The 23,239-nt window shown below is 39.5% G+C and overlaps 1 protein-coding gene across 1 annotated transcript in view; it reads right to left on the reverse strand.

The window, feature by feature from the left end:
- The window catches only part of LOC139750355 (uncharacterized), a 722,120-nt gene that overhangs the window by 113,169 nt on the left and 585,712 nt on the right, over window positions 1-23,239 (reverse strand). The window contains exons 14-16 of the mRNA XM_071665103.1: window positions 17,834-18,049; window positions 8,204-8,302; window positions 1,139-1,222 (exon numbers count right to left, since the gene is read on the reverse strand). Of these exons, the coding sequence (XP_071521204.1) occupies window positions 1,139-1,222; window positions 8,204-8,302; window positions 17,834-18,049 (399 nt within the window). The remainder of the gene's footprint in view (window positions 1-1,138; window positions 1,223-8,203; window positions 8,303-17,833; window positions 18,050-23,239) is intronic.

The following is a 23,239-nucleotide window of genomic DNA, read 5'->3' on the forward strand; positions in this document are numbered from 1 at the left end:
GCATTGTACTGATGCCCAGAATGGTTGTTGCTTTGTTGAATGGGAGTAACTGTCAATTCAAAGTAACATGAGGGTGCAAGTTGGATTTTTGTGTCTTGTTGAAAGGATGACTGAATACTTCTGTGGAGATGCAGACATTCAGTTCTAGGCCAGTTCTGGGTAAGTCATTGTTCCAATTGTGTAATACAATACTGTATGTCTGTTGTTGCTACCATAGTGTCATGGTGTTGTGATTTGCTGTGAGGTTGTCTGCATACGAAAGGACCTAAATACTGTGGTTTGTTGGAGGTGATGTTTTACATCTAAAAGTATCTCAGCAAAGAGAATACAAAAAATATCAAACTATGAATAATACCTGGAAATACACCAAAAAGATGTGGTAAAAATATGCAAGAATACAGCAAAAGTGATGAAAGACTGATCAATGCAATACAAGGAGATACAACAATCATACATAGAGCAACTACAGAAACATTTAAAATCTAAGCTCTCATACCCCTTTCTTGACCTCCAGATGCTCTCTCTTGTACTCCTCCCAATCACTCACATTTCTTCCATGCATATACCATCCACTAACATCCCGTTTCTCTTTTATTAGCAATTAAACTTTCACATTCCACCACTCATCAATCTGTCTCTTACATCCACATCCTACCCTTAGCATCCTACACATGCCATTTGCACACTTAAGTACTTCTTCCACTCCACTTCCACTACCTCAATTTCATTTACTCTCAACTTTTGTCATTCTTCACTTGATCACTCCTGGTATCTCTGCATACAAACCACTTTTTCAAGCTCATTCTCCTTTACAATATCTTTCTTAAATAGTTATATTTTGGCAATCTTAAATATATTTTGAAATTCTAAATGATTTACAAGAAAATGCATGTCAACAGGTCTCTTCAATTCCGTTTATCTTAGTCAAGAAGTTTTTAAACACTTTTCTTGGCATCTTGAGATGGACAGAAAAAAATGATGCTTGTATAAAGAGAATGAAAAAAATCAATATGCCTCCTGATATGTACATGGCTTTATAAAAACAAGAAACAACTATCAAGATTTTAACTATCCTCTCAGTGTGATAAGGGAAGATACAGATGAGCATTTCAAACACATGAAAAGAGCCTATACTTACCTGGGACAACTCAAAATCTGACATAAATGGCTCTCTGCATAGAAGGGCCCTTAAGCTGACTGGAGAACACAGAGGTAACCATATCTGAAAGATAAAAGTGTAAGGTCTTCAAGAGACTGTAGATATGCAAAAAATTACAGAATGTTAACAAGAAAGTCATCTTGTCCCTATTTCTAATGAATATAGAAATATAATGAAAATTACAAAATGCTATTTAAAAATTCTCAACCTTTACAAGGGAGCTGACATGAATTGTAGTTCTCTGCTTTTACCAAGCCCACAGTCATCTTATTCCATTCATTTATCACCCTTACACCATAAAAGTACTTCTTTACATCTTTTGTAACAAGTTTTTAGCATAATTTCATACAAAGTCCTCTGGATGCTCTACCCCAACAGTTCACTGTCCAGGTTGTCTATCTGTTTTAAAAACTTAAATCTTGTGATCAGGTCACTCCCAAGTATTCCCAGTTCATGGTGCTACCTTACTGAAGGTGGAAGAGGCAAGCAGGCATATATGGGAAAAAAATAAAAATAAAATAATACATGTGAGAAACTGCAGAAGATGACTCTGATTTTGAAGAAGTGTGAGAAAGGAGAAAGTTGAGAGTAAATGTGAATGAGAGCAAGGTTATTATTAGGTTCAGTAGGGTTGAGGGACAAGTTGATTAGGATGTAAGTCTGAATGGAGAAAAATTGATGGAAGTGAAGAGTTTTAGATATCTGGGAGTGGACTTCGCAGTGAATGGAACAATGGAAGCGGAAGTGAGTCACAGGGTGGGGGAGAGAGCAAAGGTTCTGGGAGCAATAACGAATATGTGAAAGGAGAGAACATTATCTAGGAGAGCAAAAATCTGTATATTTGAAAGAATGTAGTTCCATCAATATTATATGGCTGCGAGATATGAGCTATAAATAAGGTTGTACAGAGGAGAGTGGATGTGTTGAAAAAGAAACGTTTGAAAACAATATGTGGTGTGAGGTGGTGTGATCGAGTAGGTAATGAAAGGGTAAGAGGATGTGTGGAAATAAAAAGAGTGTGGTTCACAGAGCAGAAGAGGGTGTGTTGAAATGGTTTAGATATATGGAAAGAATGAGTGAGGAAAGATTGACAAAGAGAATATATATGTCAGAGATGGAGGGAACAAGGAGAAGCGGGAGACCAAACTGGAAGTGGACGGATGGAGAGAAAAAGATTTTGAGCAATCAGGGCCTGAACATACTGGAGGGTGAGAAGTGTGCAAGGAATAGAGTGAATTGGAATGATGTGGTATACTGGGGTCGATGTGCTGTCAATGGACTGAACCAGGGCATGTCTGTGGGGCCTGGATGTGGATAGGGAGCTGTGGTTTCAGTGCATTACTTATAACAGCTAGAGACTGAGTGTGAACGAATGTGGCCTTTTTGTCTGTTTTCCTGACACTACCTCACTGAAGTAAGGGGTAGCAATGCTGTTTCCTGTGGGGAGGGGAAGTGACAGGAATGGATGAAGGCAAGCAAGTATGAATATGTACATGTGTACATATGTATATGTCTGTGTATGTGTATATATATATATATATGGATAGGTATATGTTTAAAAGGATCACATTTGAGCCCATGATCAAGTATATTCCTATGAGTCCACAGGGAAATGAAACACCATAAGCCCAGTGCACTTTTGTGTAATCACATCATCAGGGGAGACACAAGAAAGAAATATAAAGTCAGTTGATATATAAGGATGAGACAGAGAGAGGATGTCATTTGGTAAACAAGTGAATATCCATTTTCACTTGTTTAACAAATGGCATCCTTGCTACATCTCTTCACTGTGTACCAACTGACTGTTACATTTCTTTTTGGTATCTCCCCTGACGGTGTGGTTATTACATGAAAGTGCACTTGGAAACTTACTGAGTTTCATTTCCACGTGGACTCAGAGGAATAGGTATATAAATGTATATGCGCATATATGGGCATTTATGTGTATATATATTACTCATTACTCATTTATCTATTCATTATGCTTTGTCGCTGTCTCCCGCGTTAGCGAGGTAACACAAAGAAACAGACGAAAGAATGGCCCAACCCACTTACATACACATACATACACGTCCACACACACACACATATACATACCTATACATTTTAATGTATACATATATGTACATACACAGACATATACATATAAACACATGTACAAAACTCATACTTGCTGCCTTTATTCATTCCCGTTGCCACCCCGCCACACATAAAATAGCATCCCCCTCCCCCCGCAAGGTAGCACTAGGCAAGGACAAAAGGCCACATTTGTTCACACTCAGTCTCTAGCTGTCATGTGTAATGCATTGAAAGCACAGCCCCCTTTCCACATCCAGGCCCCACAAACTTTCCATAGCTTACCCCAGACACTTCATATACCCTTGATCAATCCACTGACAGCACGTCGACCCCGGTATACCACATCGTTCCAATTCACTCTATTCCTTGCACGCCTTTCACTCTCCTGTATGTTCAGGCCCCGATCGCTCAAAATCTTTTTCACTCCATCTCTCCACCTCCAATTTGGTCTCCCACTTCTCTCATTCCCTCCACCTCTGACACATATATCTTCTTGGTCAATCTTTCCTCACTCGTTCTCTATATGACCAAACCAAAACCAAAACACCCTCTTCTGCTCTCTCAACCACTCTCTTTTTATTACCACACATCTCACTTACCCTTTCATTACATACTCGATCAAACCACCTCACACCACATATTGTCCTCAAACATCTCATTTCCAGTACATCCAACCTCTTCCACACAACTCTATCTATAGCCCACGCCTCGCAACCATATAACATTGTTGGAACCACTATTCCTTCAAACATACCCATTTTTGCTTTCAGAGATAATGTTCTTAACTTCCACACATTCCTCAACACTCCCAGAACTTTCACCCCCTCCCCCACCCTATGATTCACTTCCACTTCCATGGTTCCATCCGCTGCCATATCCACTCCCAGATATCTAAACACTTCACTTTCTCCAGTTTCTCTCCATTCAAACTTACCTCCCAATTGACTTTTCCCTCAACCCTACTGTACCTAATAACGTTGCCCTTATTCACACTTACTCTCAGCTTTCTTCTTTCACACACTTTACCAAACTGTCACCAGCTTCTGCAGTTTCTCACATGAATCAGTCACCAGCTGACTCACTTCCCAAGCTCTCTCATCCACAACAGACTGCATACTTGCCCCTCTTTCCAAAACTCTTGCATTCACCTCCCTAACAACCCCATCCATAAACAAATTAAACAACCATGGAGACATCACACACCCTTGCTGCAAACCAACATTCAATGAGAACCAATCACTTTCCTCTCTTCCTACCAGTACACATGCCTTACATCCTCGATAAAAACTTTCCACTGCTTCTAACAACTTGCCTCCCACACCATACATACTTAATACCTTCCACAGAGCATCTCTATCAACTCTGTTATATGCCTTCTCCAGATCCATAAATGCTACCTACATACAAATCCATTTGCTTTTCTAAGTATTTCTCACATACATTCTTCAAAGCAAACACCTGATCCACACATCCTCTACCACTTCTGAAACCACACTGCTCTTCCCCAATCTGATGCTCTGTACATGCCTTCACCCTCTCAATCAATACCCTCCCATATAATTTACCAGGAATACTCAACAAACTTATACCTCTGAAATTTGAGCACTCACTCTTATCCCCTTTGCCTTTGTACAGTGGCACTATGCACGCATTCCTGCCAATCCTCAGGCACCTCACCATGAGTCATACATACATTAAATAACCTTACCAACCAGTCAATAATACAGTCACCCCCTTTTTTAATAAATTCCACTGCAATGCCATCCAAACCTGCTGCTTTGCCAGCTTTCATCTTCCGCAAAGCTTTTACTACCTATTATCTGTTTACCAAATCATTCTCCCTAACCCTCTCACTTTGCACACCACCTTGACCAAAACACCCTATATCTGCCACTCTATCATCAAACACATTCAACAAACCTTCAAAATACTCACTGCATCTCCTTCTCACATCACCACTACTTGTTATCACCTCCCCAGTAGCCCCCTTCACTGAAGTTCCCATTTGTTCCCTTGTCTTACGCACTTTATTTACCTCCTTCCAAAATATCTTTTTATTCTCCCTCTTGTTTTTTTTTTAATTTTCCAAGAGAAGGAACAGAGAAGGGGGCCAGGTGAGGATATTCCCTCAGAGGCCCAGTCCTCTGTTCTTAACGCTACCTTGCTAATGCAGGAAATGGCGAATAGTTTGAAAGAAAAAGAAAGAATAAATAAATAAATATATATATGAGGAGGAGAAGGAGTAGGTATTCTCAAGGACTGTTAAATGTGTTTGATGATAGACTGGCAGATGTAAGGTGCTTGGGATGGAGTGGTATGCAAAGTGAGAGAGTCATGGAGAGTGATATGGTGAAGAGAGGTGAGTTGGTGAAAGCCTTACGTATGAAGAAATGTGGCAAGGCAGCTGGAGTGGATGGCACTGCAACTGTATATATTAAGAAAGGGGGTGACTGTGTTGTTGATTGGCTGGTAAAGATTTTCAAAGTATGTATGGATTATGGTGTGGTGCCTGAGGATTGGTGGAATGCATGTATAATGCCACTGTATAAAGGCAATGGGTTAAAAGTGACTGTTCAAACTATAGAGGTATTAATATCTTGAGTGAACCTGGTAAGCTATATGGGGAGTAGTGACTGAGAGGGTGAAGGCATGTAGAAACCATCAGAGTGGTAAGGAGCAGTCTGGTTTCCGAAGTGGTAGACAATGTGCTCATCAGGTTTGTGCTTTAAAGAATGTGAGTGGGAAAAACTTCAAGAAAGATAAGGATTTGTAAGTGACATTTATGGATCTGAAGAAAGCATGTGATAGAGCTGTTAGAGATGCCTTATGAAAAGTCTTCAGAATACAAAGTGTGGGATTAAAGCTGCTAAAAATAGTGAGAAGTTTTTATCAAGGACGCAAGGCATGTGTACGACAAACAAAAGAGAAGAGTGAATGGTTCCAAATGAAGGCTGGTCTGCAGCAGGTGTGTGTAATGTCACCATGGTTGTTCAATTTGTTTATGGAGGGGATGGTGAGGAAGTAAATGCAAAAGTCTAGGAGAGAGGGGCAAGTATGCACTCAATAGTTGTTTGCTGATGATAAAGCACTGGTGGCAGATTCAAGTGAGAAGCTGCAGAAGTTGGTGACTGGGTTTGGGAAAGTGCATGAAAGGAGAAAGTTCAGAGCAAATGTGAATAAAAGCAAGGTTATTAGGTTCAAAAGGTTTGAGGGACAGTTTAGTCGGGGTGTGAGCTTGAATGGAAAAAACTGGGGAAAGTGAAGTGTTTTAAATACCTGGGATACCAGCAATCACCTGGAAGTATTCACTCTCCTCTCATCCTATTTGTACACATCTTACACTTTTGACTTCTCACCTGCTTCTAGAAGCTTTCATCCTAAACCATATATTTGTAAGACCTTCTGTAAAGGATCTCTATCAACCCTATCATGTGCTTTCTCCAGATCCATACATGCCACATACAAATCCTTCTCTTTCTCTAAGTATTTCTCCCACACATTCTTCTAATCAAACACTGGGTCCACACAACCTCTACCATTCCCACAAATACATTGTTCCTCCACAGTCTAATGCTCTTTACATGCATTCTCCCTTTCAATCACTACTCTCCTATACAACTTGCCAGGTACACTAAACAACACCAAAACTCTGTAGTTTCAACACTCACCTTTGTACCCCTTGCTTTTATACAATGGCTCTATATATTCATTCTGCCAATCTTCAGGCACCTCATCATGATCAATACATACACTGAAAATCCTAATTAACCAATCAATCATACAATCATCCCCTTTCTTTCGAAATTCAACAACAACATTATCCACCCCTGTCACCTTGCCACATTTTATCTGATGTAAGACTTTCACCCCTCTTCCTTCTTCATCAAACCAATTTCCATGACTCTCTCCCTTTGCATTCTACCCTAACCTCAAGACCCTACGAATGTTATTCTATTATTAACTACATTCAACAGTCCTTTAAAATAACAAAATGCAGCTCAGTCTTAAGCTCCAACCCACCAGACATATATCAATCAGAAATCACACTCCCTTGACAGTCAAGTAACAATCTCCTGCTTTTACTCTAGACATCACCCATTACTACAATGCCACAAACACAGTTTCAAACATATCCAAAGATCCTTCATGCCCACAGTGCAACTACTATAAAGAAGACACTGAGCACTTAATACTCAATTGCCCTACTTTTCTGCATATAAAGATACACACATTATGATGCTTTATGACCTGTGGTCCCATCCTGTGAATGTGGCCAACTTCTTGAATGCTGCAGGAGCCTCATAAGAACAGAAAGGGACTCCAGAGGCAGGAAGGTAAGGTAAAATAAGGTATACCTCAATGAGGTAGTAACAGGAGCAGATGATACTACTGGCTTTCAATTTCTCCACCTTGGAATACAAAAGACTGAGGGTGACCTGATCACAACCTTTTTTCAAAATATATCAAATGACACACTAAAGAGTTCTTTGGGAGATGTAGAAAGAGAGAAACTAGAGGACATGACATGAGATTAAACAAGAGACTTGTTCAAAAAAGATGTAAAGAAGCACACTTACAGAATAAGAGTGGTGGATGAATGGAATTAGATGAATGAATACATAGTAAACGCAGACAGCAAACATAAATTCAAAAAGTTGTAAGGTAGAAGAGAATGTTCAAGAGATGGAGCTCCATGACTGTAAAACTCTAATCTTTGGTCAGTGCAAATGAGAATGAAATGTAAATAATTACTGAGTCTGTGAGGAAGAATTTTCAATCTGCTACTTCTTCCGTTCTTTTTACAAAGATAACACAGGAGAGGAGGATTTTCAGCTCCAACACCCACATCTCTTAGATACCTTTTAAAGCAAGCAAGAGATACCTGGGTAGCATTCTTTTCCTCTATCCCAAAGGGCAAATAAAATACAATCTTAAATTCTAACTGAGTAAAATATTTCTTACCCCAAAGAAGAAGAGGGCATTAGACGTCCAGGCCCATGATCTATGCAAGAAATTAAACCATCGCCAGAAAGGCCATCGTGTAGACGTTGTTCTGATTAACTGACAAACATAAAGAAATTCATCATTAGCATAAAAATACACTATTCATTGCAAAAAAATCAAACAAATAGAGAAGAATTATTTCTATCAAACAGTGATCCACATGCATACTTTTGTATTCTGTACAGTTCTGCTTTCATCTCCAAAACTCCATTTACTCAAGGAAATATTCACCAAGCTGACACTTATGTTCTCATGCCTTAACAAGCTTATTCACATCTAAAGCTGTGAAGCCGATACCAATGAAAATATGAAATCTATCATTATCACTTCTATTATCATGAGGTAGATCAAGGGCAAACAAACATACACCTTTTCTTCGAGTAAATCTTGTAAAACTGGGGTTCCAAACCCCAGTTTTGTAGGCTGGTAAAGGATATAAATGCCCTTGGTTTTCCTTAAATGGTGTGAATAAAATAGCCACATTAACGCAATGACTGCTGATGTATTCTATACTGGATGGCTCACCTCTGGAAGTTGACTGTGAATGTGACATATACAGTATGGGGCTTCTAAAAATCTCAGGCACGATAAGAAGCAGAGTAGTCAGTCAGAAAACAATTTCTAGTAACTCAGACAATGTTTCATATCCTTTAGATGGAGAGAGATGAGTGATTATTGGTGCCTATGCACCTGCTCATGAGAAGAAAGATCATGAGAGGCAAGTGTTTTGGGAGCAGCTGAGTGAGTGTGTTAGCAGTTTTGATGCATGAGATTGGGTTATGGTGATGGGTGATTTAAATGCAAAAGTGAGTAATGTGGCAGCTGAGGGTATAATTGGTTTATATGGGATGTTCAGTGTTGTAAATGGAAATGGTGAAGAGCTGGTGGTTTTGTGTGCTAAAAAAGGAGGACTGGTGATTGGGAATATTGGTTGAAAAAGAGAGATATACATAAGTATATGTATGTGAGTAGAAGAGATGGTCAAAGGGCATTATTTGATTACGTGTTAATTGATAGGCATGTAAAAGAGACTTTTGGATGTTAATGTGCTGAAAGGGGCAGCTGGAGGGATGTCTGATCACTATCTTGTGGAGGCAAAGGTGAAGATTTGTAGAGGTTACCAGAAAAGAAGAGAAAATGTTGGGGAAAAGAGAGTGGTGAGAGTAAGTGAGCTTGGAAAGGAGACTTGTGTGAGAAAGTACCAGGAAAGAATGAGTGCAGAATGGCAAAAGGTAAGAGCAAATGACATGAGGGGAGTGGGTGAGGAATGGGATGTATTCAACGAAGCAGTGATAGCATGTGCAAAAGATGCTTGTGGCATGAGAAAGGTGGGAGGTGGGCAGATTAGAAAGGGGAGTGAGTGGTGGGATGAAGAAGTAAGGTTGTTAGTGTAAGAGAAAAGAGAGGCATTTGGACGATACTTGCAGGGAAGTAGTGCAAATGACCGGGAGATGTATAAAAGAAAGTGGCAGGAAGTCAAGAGAAAGGTGCAAGAGGTGAAAAAGAGGGCAAATGAGAGTTGGGGTGAGAGAGTACCATTAAATTTTAAGAAAAATTAAAAGATGATTTGGAAGGAGGAAAATAACATGCATAAGACAAGAAAACAAATGAGAACACCAGTGAAAGGAGCGAGTGAGGAAGCAATAACAGGTAGTGATGGAGTTAGTATTTTGAAGGCCTATTGAATGTTTGATGACAGAGTGGGAGATATACGGCATTTTGGTCAGGGTGGTGTACATAGTGAGAGGATCATGGAGAATGATTTGGTGAAGAGAGAAGAGGTAGTAAAAGCTTTGTGGAAGATGAAATCCAGCAAGGCGGTGGGTTTGGATGGTACTGCAGTGTAATTTATTAAAAAAGGGGGTGATTGTGTTGTTGATTGGTTGGTGAGGATATTCAATGTACGTATGGACCATGGTGAAGTGCCTGAGGATTGGTGGAATGCATGAATAGTGCCATTGTACAAAGGTAAAGGAAATAAAGGTGAGTGTTCAAATTACATAGGCAAAAGTTCGTAGAGCATTTCTGGGTAATTATATGGGAGGGTATTGATTGAAGGGGTGAAGGCACATACAGAGCATCAGATTGGGGAAGAGCAGTATGGTTTCTGAAGTGGTAGAGGATATATGGATCAGATGTTTGCTTTGAAGAATGTATGTGAAAAATAATCAGAACACGTGGATCTAAAGAAGGCATATGATAGGATTGATGGAGATACTTTGTGGAAGGTTTTAAGAGTATATGGTGTGGGAGTTAAGTTATTAGAAGAAATGAAAAGTTTTTACCAAGGATGTAAGGCATGCGTACGAGTAGGAAGAGAGGAAAATGATTGGTTCCAAGTGAATGCCGGTCTGCGGCAGGGGTGTGTGATGTCCCCATGGTTGTTTAATTTGTTTATGGACTCAGTGGTTAGGGAAGTAAATGCAAGAGTTTTGGAGAGGGGCAAGTATGCATTCTGTTGGGGATGAGAGGGACTGGGAAGTGAGTCAGTTGTTGTTCGCCGATAATATAGCTCTAGTAGCTGATTCGTTTGAGAAACTGCAGAGGTTGGTGACCAAGTTTGGAAAAGTGTGTGAAAGGAGAAAGTAGAGATTAAAAGTGAATAAGAGCAAGGTTATTAGGTTCAGTAGGGTTGAGGGACAAGTTAACTGGGATGTAAGTTTGAATGGAGAAAAATTTCCTGTGTTAGCGAGGTAGCATTAAGAACAGAGAACTGAGCCTTTGAGGAAATATCCTCACTTGGCCCCCTTCTCTTTTCCTTCTTTTGGAAAATTAAAAATGAGAGGGGAGGGTTTCCAGCCCCCCACTCCCTTCCCTTTTATTCGCCTTCTACAACACGTAGGGAATATGTGGGAAGTATTCTTTCTCCCCTATCCCCAGGGATAATATATATATGGGGAGGTGATAACAAGTAGTGATGATGTGAGGAGATGGAGTGAGTATTTTGAAGGTTTGTTGAATGTGTTTGATGATAGAGTGGCAGATATAGGGTATAGGGTGTTTTGGTCGAGGTGATGTGCAAAGTGAGGGGGTTAGAGAGAATGATTTGGTAAACAGAGAAGAGGTAGTAAAAGCTTTATGGAAGATGAAAACTGGCAAGGCAGTGGGTTTGGATGGTATTGCAGTGGAATTTATCAAAATTGGGGGTGACTGTGTTGTTGACTGGTATGTAAGGTTATTTAATGTATGTATGACTCATGGTGAGGTGCCTGAGGATTGGCGGAATGCTTGTATAGTGCAATTGTACAAAGGCAAAGGGCATAAAGGTGGGTGCTCAAATTACAGAGGTATAAGTTTGTTGAGTATTCCTGGGAAATTATATGGGAGGGTATTGACTGAAAGGGGTGAAGGCTTCTACAGAGCATCAGATTAGGGAAGAGCGGTGTGGTTTCAGAAGTGGTAGAGGATGTGTGGATCAGGTGTTTGCTTTGAAGAATGTATGTGAGAAATACTTAGAAAAGCAAATGGGTTTGTATGTAGCATTTATGGATCTGGAGAAGGCATATGATAGGGTTGATAAGAGATGCTCTGTGGAAGGTATTAAGAATATATGGTGTGGGAGACAAGTTGTTAGAAGCAGTGAAAAGTTTTTATCAAGGATGTAAGGCATGTGTACAAGTAGGAAGAGAGGAAAGTGATTGGTTCTCGTGAATATCGGTTTGTGGCAGGGGTGTGTGATGTCTCCATGGTTGTTTAATTTGTTTATGGATGGGGTTGTTAGGGATGTGAATGCAAGAGTTTTGGAGAGGGTCAAGTATGCAGTCTGTTATGGATGAGAGAGCTTGGGAAGTGAGTCAGTTGTTGTTTGCTGATGATACAGCACTGGTGGCTGATTCAGGTGAGAAACTGCAAAAACTGGTGGCTGAGTTTGGTAAAGTGAGTAAAAGAAGAAAGCTAAGAGTAAATGTGAATAAGAGCAAGGTTATTAGGTTCAGTAGGGTTGAGGGGCGCAAGTCAATTGGGAGGTAAGTTTGAATGGAGAAAAACTGGAGGAAGTGAAGTGTTTTATATATCTGGGAGTGGATCTGGCAGTGGATGAAACCATGGAAGCAGAAGCGAATCATAGGGTGGGGGAGGGGGCGAAAGTTCTGGGAGTGTTGAAAAATGTGTGGAAGGCAAGAACATTATCTCGGAAAGCAAAAATGGGTATGTTTGAAGGAATAGTGGTTCCGACAATGTTATATGGTTGCGAGGCATAGGCTATAGATAGAGTTGTGCGGAGGAGGGTGGATATGTTGGAAATGAGATGTTTGAGGACAATATGTCGTATGAGGTGGTTTGACTGAGTAAGTAATGAAAGGGTAAGAGAGATGTGTGGTAATAAAAAGAGTGTGGTTGAGAGAGCAGAAGAGGATGTTTTGAAATGGTTTGGTAACATGGAGAGAATGAGTGAGGAAAGATTGACAAAGAGGATATATGTGTCAGAGGTGGAGGGAACGAGGAGAAGTGGGAGACCAAACTGGAGGTGGAAAGATGGAGTGAAAACGTTTTTAAGAGATCGGGGCCTGAACATACGGGAGGGTGAAAGGCATGCAAGGAATAGAGTGAATTGGAACGCGCCTATCAATTAACACGTAATCCAATAACGCTCTCTGGCCATCTCTCCTACTTACATACGTATACTTATGTATATCTCTCTTTTTAAACCAAGTTTTCCCAATCACAGTCCTTTTTCAGCAAATAACTCTACAAGTTCTTCACCATTTCCATTTACAACACTGAATACCCCATGTACACCAATAATTCCCTCAACTGCCACATTACTCACCTTTGCATTCAAATCATCCATCACTATAACCCGGTCTTGTGCATCAAAACTACTAACACACTCACTCAGCTGCTCCCAAAACACTTGCCTCTCATGATCTTTCTTCTCATGCCCAGGTGCATATGCACCAATAATCACCCATCTCTCTCCATCAACTTTCAGTTTTACCCATATCAATGTAGAGTTTACTTCCTTACACTCTATCACATACTCCCACCACTCCTGTTTCATGAGTAGTGCTACTCCTTCCCTTGCTCTTGTCCTTTCACTAACCCCTGACCACTATTCCCCTTTACCCTTGAGCTTCGTTTCACTCAGAGCCAAAACATCCAGGTTCCTTTCCTCAAACATACTACCTATCTCTCCTTTTTTTCTCATCTTGGTTACATCCACAAATATTTAGACACCCCAATCTGAGCCTTCGAGGAGGATGAGCACTCCCCGCGTGACTCCTTCTTCTGTTTCCCCTTTCAGAAAGTCAAAATACAAGGGGGGAGGTTTTCCAGCCCCCTGCTCCCATCCCCTTTAGTTGCCATATATATGTATATGAGTGGAAGGGCCATTCTCTGTCTTTCCTGGTGCTACCTTGGCAAGTATCTATTTCACTGACAAACCCCTATATGTGGATGACCAGCTAGGGTGACTCAATTAACTGCCACAACCACAATTCAAACCTATGCACTCAACCATGGGAAGCCAATGAATGAGTCACTGTCAGGAATGCTGAATGCTATGCCAATGTTCCAAATCCAGCTCCACTGCTGAGAGGAAAATGTTTTGCAACATACAGAGCTACTAGTTCAAGACATTTTAACAGCACTAAATGGTATGAGAGTAAATGAAATAGCAGGCCCAGATAAGCTTTATCTGCCAAAATGGTTCTGTATCTTGAAAAAGTAGTGTACATCACAGATTTTCACTAGATAAAATAGCAAGACAAAACAGTATTGGTAAGATAGGAAAATGGATCAAGGATTATTTCTATCTATCATTCATCAAGCAGAAAATTCAAAGTTGCAGTAAGCATACTCATATCCAATAAAGGTGTTCTGTAAGAGGCATCACAAGAAATGGGATTAGCCTCAAATCTCATTATAATAATATTAGACACTGATAGAGAAGTAAAAGAAAGAATAATCAGGTGCTTTGCTTATGACAGAAGAATAGGTACAGTAAATAATACGATCAAAAGACAATGATAAAAATGATTAAGACAGACTCAGACACAATACCCTATACAAATGGGACGAAGCAAATGTGATGGAATCCAATGAAGATATATTTAAGCAAATACAGCATGGAATAATTAACAATACATTTATGACACTGTATAATGGCCCAACAAGGAAAGAGAATGAAAGTGATATAAATGTCAAAGATCTACTAATCATCATAAATGATAACCTGCCACTGAATCCAAAATCTTAAAATCCTTAGATGATAAGTGGGCTTTGGCCCCCATAGCAATGAGATTCAATACCAATGATACGAGCCACCTGAAAGCAGCTTATTCCAGTCTATATACAGAAAATATAGTTTCTGACCTCAATAGAGTGTCAGCCCAAATGATGCCATCTCTTCACATAAAAAATGCTTAGCCAAATGTTTCTTTGAAGCTGTTTAGGCAAGACTATGTTCTGTCATCTTTAAAACATACTGAGAACAGACTAAACCTTGTCATCAAACACTACATAACTGTGGTCTTGTCTACCAAAAACTGGACCACTAGTCAGAACAAATCATGAGACATAAGTCCTGAGAGTGTGAACAGAAAAATTTCCCACATCATCATGTTGGAGAACATACTATGATGAGAAAGTCTGATACACCATCATTACTAAATATTTCACAAAATACTAATATGAATATGTAGAATATCATATACACCATTTAGAAAAAGTTGTCATACTTAAGGTTATTTATGCAGCAAATGAGGAAGTTAAAAGGGCCAACAAGAGACAAAAAGAGGGATATAATCATGGAAACTACACACAACTTAATAATATCACAAGCTGGGAATATAGTTGAGCTGTCAGGAACCTGGGCACTGGGGTGAAAGGTACCATGAAATTTCTAATGATGGAGTACGAAAGCAGGTACTTATAGCCACAAATATAGAGGAATTTTAAGAAAGAGAAAGGAATAATTCAATAAAAAAAGTCAGAAAGTAAAGGAGTTTCAAGATGTGCTGTGACGAAGATATATGTGCTGCTTCAGTCAGCCAGCATTTGTAAGGTAAAAGAGAGCAAGGAATTCGGAAAAACAAGAAAAGAAGGAAGGAAAAAAAGAAACTTTGAAAAGAATATTGTGGACAAGTCAGTAAGGATTCAAAGCGAAGAATTGCAAAGGATGATGTGAATATGTGAGGAGCTGAATGAAAAGTTCAAAGTGTTTTTGCAAAGGAAGACACTATAAGCCCAACACCATGGAATGGGGAGGTCTTGGAAAGCACTGAGAAATCTACAAAAGATATTAGCAGAATTCTGAAAGGTCATCCCATACAAGGTATGTACATGGTCCTGATAAAATTTCACAACATTTGCTGAAGATGAGCAAATGTCACAACCGTCTATAAGGAAGGAGAACAGGGAGTGTTAAACAACAAACCAGCCCTCCTGATGAGTGTGGTCTGTAGGGGACTGGAAAAGATAATCAGAAAGCACAATGGAGAACTTACAGAGTTTCCAGGACCTTAATGGACCTCCTTTTCTTTCTGCAAAGTTAGCAGAAACAATCTGAGGATTATCCTCAGACTTAAATACAAAAGGTAACTCTAACACCATGTACAATCTACAGTACAGCAGGGCAGAAGTTGCATCCTTGTTAAAAATCTGTCTGGGTGCAATCATCTACATGTCTGAAATAAATGGACATGTGAGCTGTGCTGTCTACATCTTTGCAACTCCTGAACAAATGCCTCAATGTAAAAGATCCAAAAGATATTAACTCATGATCAACATATACTATAAACAACTTAAGAGCTGTGTCTGTTGGATCATGGAGTAAATTTGTTTAGAGGCACCAAGTGACCCTGAACTAAGTAAATCTTTGATGTGGAACAATCCAAGATTTTCCCTCATTAAGATGAAACCTACTTTCTGAAAAAAGTCAGTGACTAAATGGTTTGTCATGACATAATCATCTTTTGAATCTGCTGTAATGAAAAAAATATCTGAAATAAGTCAGCACTACCACTATCACAAATACTCTAGTGTTGTCATTATTGATGAGAGGGACGAAATAAATCGGGTAAAAATCCATGACAATATTCTTAGTCTAAAGGGTATCACATTAAATTGGTAGGTTTCAATGCCTGCCTGGACTGCTAAGAACCTCCCCAACCTTTGATAAAGCAGAATATGCCAGTAAGCAAAATTCATATCCAGACTTCTCTGAGGAATATTAGGAAGTGGCTTTACTGACCATCAAAATAAAGCTTAAGGTTGCCACCATGTTGTGGCAGCTGATGCCAGTACTCACCATATGTATTAGTTCACATGATACAACAAAATATTTACATTTAAGATATGAGAAACTCTTCAGTATGAAAAAAAGGTCAAAAACAAATGTAAAGATACTGCAGGCCAATGTCACACACAGTCAGTACATCCAGTCAACACTAGTAAGCAAGAAAAAATGAAAAGTGGAGTGGAAGGTTGTTTTGTACCACTTCACCTCTTCACCATGATGTCATATGCCTGGGCAGGTTACTTTATGGTCACTGAGTCCTGTTAACAGGCATCTGCCATTCTCATATGTTTCATGGTTGTAAAAGGGAAAATCCTCATGGAGACATTTCATTTTGAGCAAGTGCTCCCTCAGAAGCTCAAACAGATCTATGCAGAAATGAGAAAAAGAGAATGTATGATTCATATCAGCTCATTCTGGTCATCCATGAAGGTATGAACATGCAAAAATTCAAGACTGCCAAATGAAAGACCTCTTTGCAGCCCACTTCTATGACTAACAGGTAACTTTCTTTAGACATATGTGTAATACAGTCTTATTACAGTTATAATACAGTCTAATCTATAGTTATCTAAAGATAAACTTATTTTGAACACTGCTGTTTTCCACTTATTTATCTATTCTTACTCCCACTCTCTCACATAATTCATTTCATTCAAACTTATGGTCTTTACTTTCATACTTTTTGCACTAAAATTTACATATCTATCATCAGTATTCCATTCCCAATACAATGGGGTGAATCTGGCACACAATCCTCACCACTTACAGACATCCTCCATCCACATACAATGCAATACTGCAAAAAGTTAACTTCAAACTTATCTAATCATTAGGAAAATGTTATGAAAATACATCTGAGCATTTGTAATGAAAGTATGCTATATAAATGAGTGAATGTCTTTAGTATTTGAAGTGTACGGATGAATCCTCAAGAGTTACACTCCAAGTTCAAAAAGTAACTTATGAGGTAAAGTACTAAGTGATTTAAATAGACAGAAATACAGAGAGAGACGTAGACAATATTCCTACTATAGGTACACATAAATGATTTCCTTATGAATCTATTGACTGCAAATACATTCAATTCTAATATTTACTGATGTAATGACTGGAAGTTCATATGTCTCTACAGCACAAAATATTGCAAATAATAAACAGATATATCATGAACTAGAGACTGCATAACATTGGTGTATAAAGAGAATATGTGATATTTAATTACAAGGAAAAGTCTAACTATATGAGGATGGTGTTACAAAGCCACAATAGTAAGGAAAAAATAGGCAGCATGAAATGAAAGATGAAAAATGCAATAAAAAAAGCAGTTCTGTAAAATATAGAGTATTTACCTGTTTTTCTAACAAATACACTGGGTGATTTGGGTCTGTGCGTGGGGTGGTGATACTTGTTGGAGAAGATGCTAACACGGTGGGAATTATTTCACTCTCGCCTTGAAAACTACGGCTTACTATATAATTGCCAGGAAACCAAACTTGAGCCCGCCACTGGAACACTCGCATAGCAACTTTCAGATTCTTCAGTTCATTCAACAAAACAGGCTCTCTCTGTCATGATAAAAGTCATAATTATGAGTAATTCTGGCATATTATACAACTGCAAATTAAAAATCAGCAATAGAAATATGATCCTACTAAGTTGTGTCCACATACTCTGTATACATCTTGAGGTATTCAGGCATTTTCAATGTCACAATGTGTTAGTTTTACTTCTCTAAGTAAGAGAATACTCACTATTGTTAATGTAAACAGGGCCCTTAACCATCTCAGACAGCCATAAAATCAACCATAATGAGAGAATATTGTAAAACTAAAAATAGTTCAATCCTATATGTAATATTTCTCAAGTTACTATAGCTCTCAGTGCAACAAACATTCAGACACACTCATTCAAAATCTTTCCTCATTTCCTGTTTATACATCTGCCATGCCCAATACCACAGCTTAAGATTCTATAGCATCTAATTACTTTTTTGGTGATATTTTCATAAGACTCAACTGCTCCTTAACACAATAAAGATCTTAAGCTCTGAAAGAACCACTCTAGTTTGAGTCAGTCTATGTTAAACACACGTACATAATTAATTAAGCAAAGAAAACATGGTCAAATTGCACTCCAACATCACCTCAATTTCTTGATGTAAGTTTCTGCACCTTTATACCCCTAAAATTCTGTTGATGATATTGTAGCTCTATCTTTATCATCTTCGATTATGATGCTCATTATATCCTGAATAATCTGAGTGGAGTTTTCTTGTACTGTCTCAAAATCTATGAGGATTTTTTTGTTTGTTTGTTTGTTTGTTGGCTTCATTTTAGGCAAAATTCACTTTGCTTCTAAGAAGCACATTATAAAAAACTGTCTAATTTGTTTGAAAATAGGGTAATATGAAAGTAAATCACTTTCCTCTCTTCCTACACGTACACATGCCTTACATCCTCGATAAAAACTTTTCACTGCTTCTAACAACTTGCCTCCCACACCATATATTCTTAATACCGTCCACAGAGCATCTCTATCAACTCTATCATATGCCTTCTCCAGATCCATAAATGCTACATACAAATCCATTTGCTTTTCTAAGTATTTCTCACATACATTCTTCAAAGCAAACACCTGATCCACACATCCTCTACCACTTCTGAAACCACACTGCTCTTCCCCAATCTGATGCTCTGTACATGCCTTCACCCTCTCAATCAATACCCTCCCATATAATTTACCAGGAATACTCAACAAACTTATACCTCTGTAATTTGAGCACTCACTCTTATCCCCTTTGCCTTTGTACAATGGCACTATGCACGCATTCCGCCAATCCTCAGGCACCTCACCATGAGTCATACATACATTAAATAACCTTACCAACCAGTCAACAATACAGTCACCCCCTTTTTTAATAAATTCCACTACAATACCATCCAAACCTGCTGCTTTGCCGGCTTTCATCTTCCGCAAAGCTTTTACTACCTCTTCTCTGTTTACCAAATCATTTTCCCTAACCCTCTCACTTTGCACACCACCTCGACCAAAACACCCTATATCTGCCACTCTATCATCAAACACATTCAACAAACCTTCAAAATACTCACTCCATCTCCTTCTCACATCACCACTACTTGTTATCACCTCCCCATTTGCGCCCTTCACTGAAGTTCCCATTTGCTCCCTTGTCTTACGCACTTTATTTACCTCCTTCCAGAACATCTTTTAATTCTCCCTAAAATTTAATGATACTCTCTCACCCCAACTCTCATTTGCCCTTTTTTTTCACCTCTTGCACCTTTCTCTTGACCTCCTGTCTCTTTCTTTTATACATCTCCCACTCAATTGAATTTTTTCCCTGCAAAAATCGTCCAAATGCCTCTCTCTTCTCTTTCACTAATACTCTTACTTCTTCATCCCACCACTCACTACCCTTTCTAATCAACCCACCTCCCACTCTTCTCATGCCACAAGCATCTTTTGCGCAAGCCATCACTGATTCCCTAAATACATCCCATTCCTCCCCCACTCCCCTTACTTCCATTGTTCTCACCTTTTTCCATTCTGTACTCAGTCTCTCCTGGTACTTCCTCACACAAGTCTCCTTCCCAAGCTCACTTACTCTCACCACCCTCTTCACCCCAACATTCACTCTTCTTTTCTGAAAACCCATACAAATCTTCACCTTAGCCTCCACAAGATAATGAAGAGAGGAAAGTGATTGGTTCTCAGTGAATGTAGGTTTGCGGCAGGGGTGTGTGATGTCTCCATGGTTGTTTAATTTGTTTATGGATGGGGTTGTTAGGGAGGTGAATGCAAGAGTTTTGGAAAGAGGGGCAAGTATGAAGTCTGTTGGGGATGAGAGAGCTTAGGAAGTGAGTCAGTCGTTGTTTGCTGATGATACAGCACTGGTGGCTGATTCATGTGAGAAACTGCAGAAGCTGGTGACGGAGTTTGGTAAAGTGTGTGAAAGAAGAAAGTTAAGAGTAAATGTGAATAAGAGCAAGGTTATTAGGTACAGTAGGGTTGAGGGTCAAGTCAATTGGGAGGTGAGTTTGAATGGAGAAAAACTGGAGGAAGTGAAGTGTTTTAGATATCTGGGAGTGGATCTGGCAGCGGATGGAACCATGGAATCGGAAGTGGATCATAGGGTGGGGGAGGGGGCGAAAATTCTGGGAGCCTTGAAGAATGTGTGGAAGTCGAGAACATTATCTCGGAAAGCAAAAATGGGTATGTTTGAAGGAATAGTGGTTCCAACAATGTTGTATGGTTGCGAGGCGTGGGCTATGGATAGAGTTGTGCGCAGGAGGATGGATGTGCTGGAAATGAGATGTTTGAGGACAATGTGTGGTGTGAGGTGGTTTGATCGAGTAAGTAACGTAAGGGTAAGAGAGATGTGTGGAAATAAAAAGAGCGTGGTTGAGAGAGCAGAAGAGGGTGTTTTGAAATGGTTTGGGCACATGGAGAGAATGAGTGAGGAAAAATTGACCAAGAGGATATATGTGTCGGAGGTGGAGGGAACGAGGAGAAGAGGGAGACCAAATTGGAGGTGGAAAGATGGAGTGAAGAAGATTTTGTGTGATCGGGGCCTGAACATGCAGGAGGGTGAAAGGAGGGCAAGGAATAGAGTGAATTGGAGCGATGTGGTATACCGGGGTTGACGTGCTGTCAGTGGATTGAATCAAGGCATGTGAAGCGTCTGGGGTAAACCATGGAAAGCTGTGTAGGTATGTATATTTGCGTGTGTGGACGTATATAATACATATATAATACGTATATAATAATAATAATAATAATAATATTATATTATATTATAGGTTATATGGTAGGGCATGCTCACATACACTATTTACGTGTTGTACAGTTAGAATCTCTAACGTGCTATCTGCTGGTTGCATGAACTTATGAGAAATGACCAGTGGAGACCCTGTTGCTCCAATGTGAGACGAAGGGTATTCGATTTTATAATATATATATATAGATACCATCCCTGGGGATAGTGGGGAAAGAACACTTCCCACGTATTCCCTGCCTGTCGTAGAAGGCAACTAAAAGGGGAGGGAGCGGGTGGCTGGAAATCCTCCCCTCGTTTTTTTTTTAATTTTCCAGAAGAAGGAACAGAGAAGGGGGCCAGGTGAGGATATTCCCTCTAAGGCCCAGTCCTCTGTTCTTAACACTACCTTGCTATCGCAGGAAATGGCGAATAGTATGAAAAAAAAAAAATAATAATAATAATAATAATAATAATAATAATAATAATGATAATAATAATGAAACAGGAGTTGTGGGAGTATGTGATAGAATGTAATAAAGGAAATTCTCGATTAATATGGGTAAAACTGAAAGTTGATGGAGAGAGATGGGTGATTATTGGTGCATATGCACCTGGGCATGAGAAGAAAGATCATGAAAGGCAAGTGTTTTGTGAGCAGCTGAATGAGTGTGTTAGTGGTTTTGATGCACGAGACTGGGTTATAGTGATGGGTGATTTGAATGCAAAGGTGAGTTATGTGGCAGTTGAGGGAATAATTGGTATACATGGGGTGTTCAGTGTTGTAAATGGAAATTGTGAAGAGCTTGTAGATTTATGTGCTGAAAAAGGACTGGTGATTGGGAATACCTGGTTTAAAAAGCGAGATATACATAAGTATACGTATGTAAGTAGGAGAGATGGCCAGAGAGCGTTATTTGATTACGTGTTAATTGACAGGCGTGTGAAAGAGAGACTTTTAGATGTTAATGTGCTGAGAGGTGCAACTGGAGGGATGTCTGATCATTATCTTGTGGAGGCTAAGGTGAAGATTTGTATGGGTTTTCAGAAAAGAAGAGTGAATGTTGGGGTGAATAGGGTGGTGAGAGTAAGTGAGCTTGGGAAGGAGACTTGTGTGAGGAAGTACCAGGAGAGACTGAGTACAGAATGGAAAAAGGTGAGAACAATAGAAGTAAGGGGAGTGGGGGAGGAATGGGATGTATTTAGGGAATCAGTGATGGATTGCGCAAAAGATGCTTGTGGCATGAGAAGAGTGGGAGGTAGGTTGATTAGAAAGAGTAGTGAGTGGTGGGATGAAGAAGTAAGATTATTAGTGAAAGAGAAGAGAGAGGCATTTGGACGATTTTTGCAGGGAAAAAATGCAATTGAAAGGGAGATGTATAAAAGAAAGAGACAGGAGGTCAAGAGAAAGGTGCAAGAGGTGAAAAAGAGGGCAAATGAGAGTTGGGGTGAGAGAGTATCATTAAATTTTAGGGAGAATAAAAAGATGTTCTGGAAGGAGGTAAATAAAGTGCGTTAAGACAAGGGAGCAAATGGGAACTTCAGTGAAGGGCGCAAATGGGGAGGTGATAACAAGTAGTGGTGATGTGAGAAAGAGATGGAGTGAGTATTTTGAAGGTTTGTTGAATGTGTTTGATGATAGAGTGGCAGATATAGGGTGTTTTGGTCGAGATGGTGTGCAAAGTGAGAGGGTTAGGGAAAATTATTTGGTAAACAGAGAAGAGGTAGTAAAAGCTTTGCGGAGGATGATATTGACTGGTTGGTAAGGTTATTTAATGTATGTATGACTCATGGTGAGGTGCCTGAGGATTGGCGGAATGCGTGCATAGTGCCACTGTACAAAGGCAAAGGGGATAACAGTGAGTGCTCAAATTTCAGAGGTATAAGTTTGTTGAGTATTCCTGGTAAATTATATGGGAGGGTATTGATTGAGAGGGTGAAGGCATGTACAGAGCATCAGATTGGGGAAGAGCAGTGTGGT

The sequence above is a fragment of the Panulirus ornatus genome, chromosome 1 (assembly GCF_036320965.1).
Source record: "Panulirus ornatus isolate Po-2019 chromosome 1, ASM3632096v1, whole genome shotgun sequence".
NCBI lineage: Eukaryota > Metazoa > Arthropoda > Malacostraca > Decapoda > Palinuridae > Panulirus > Panulirus ornatus.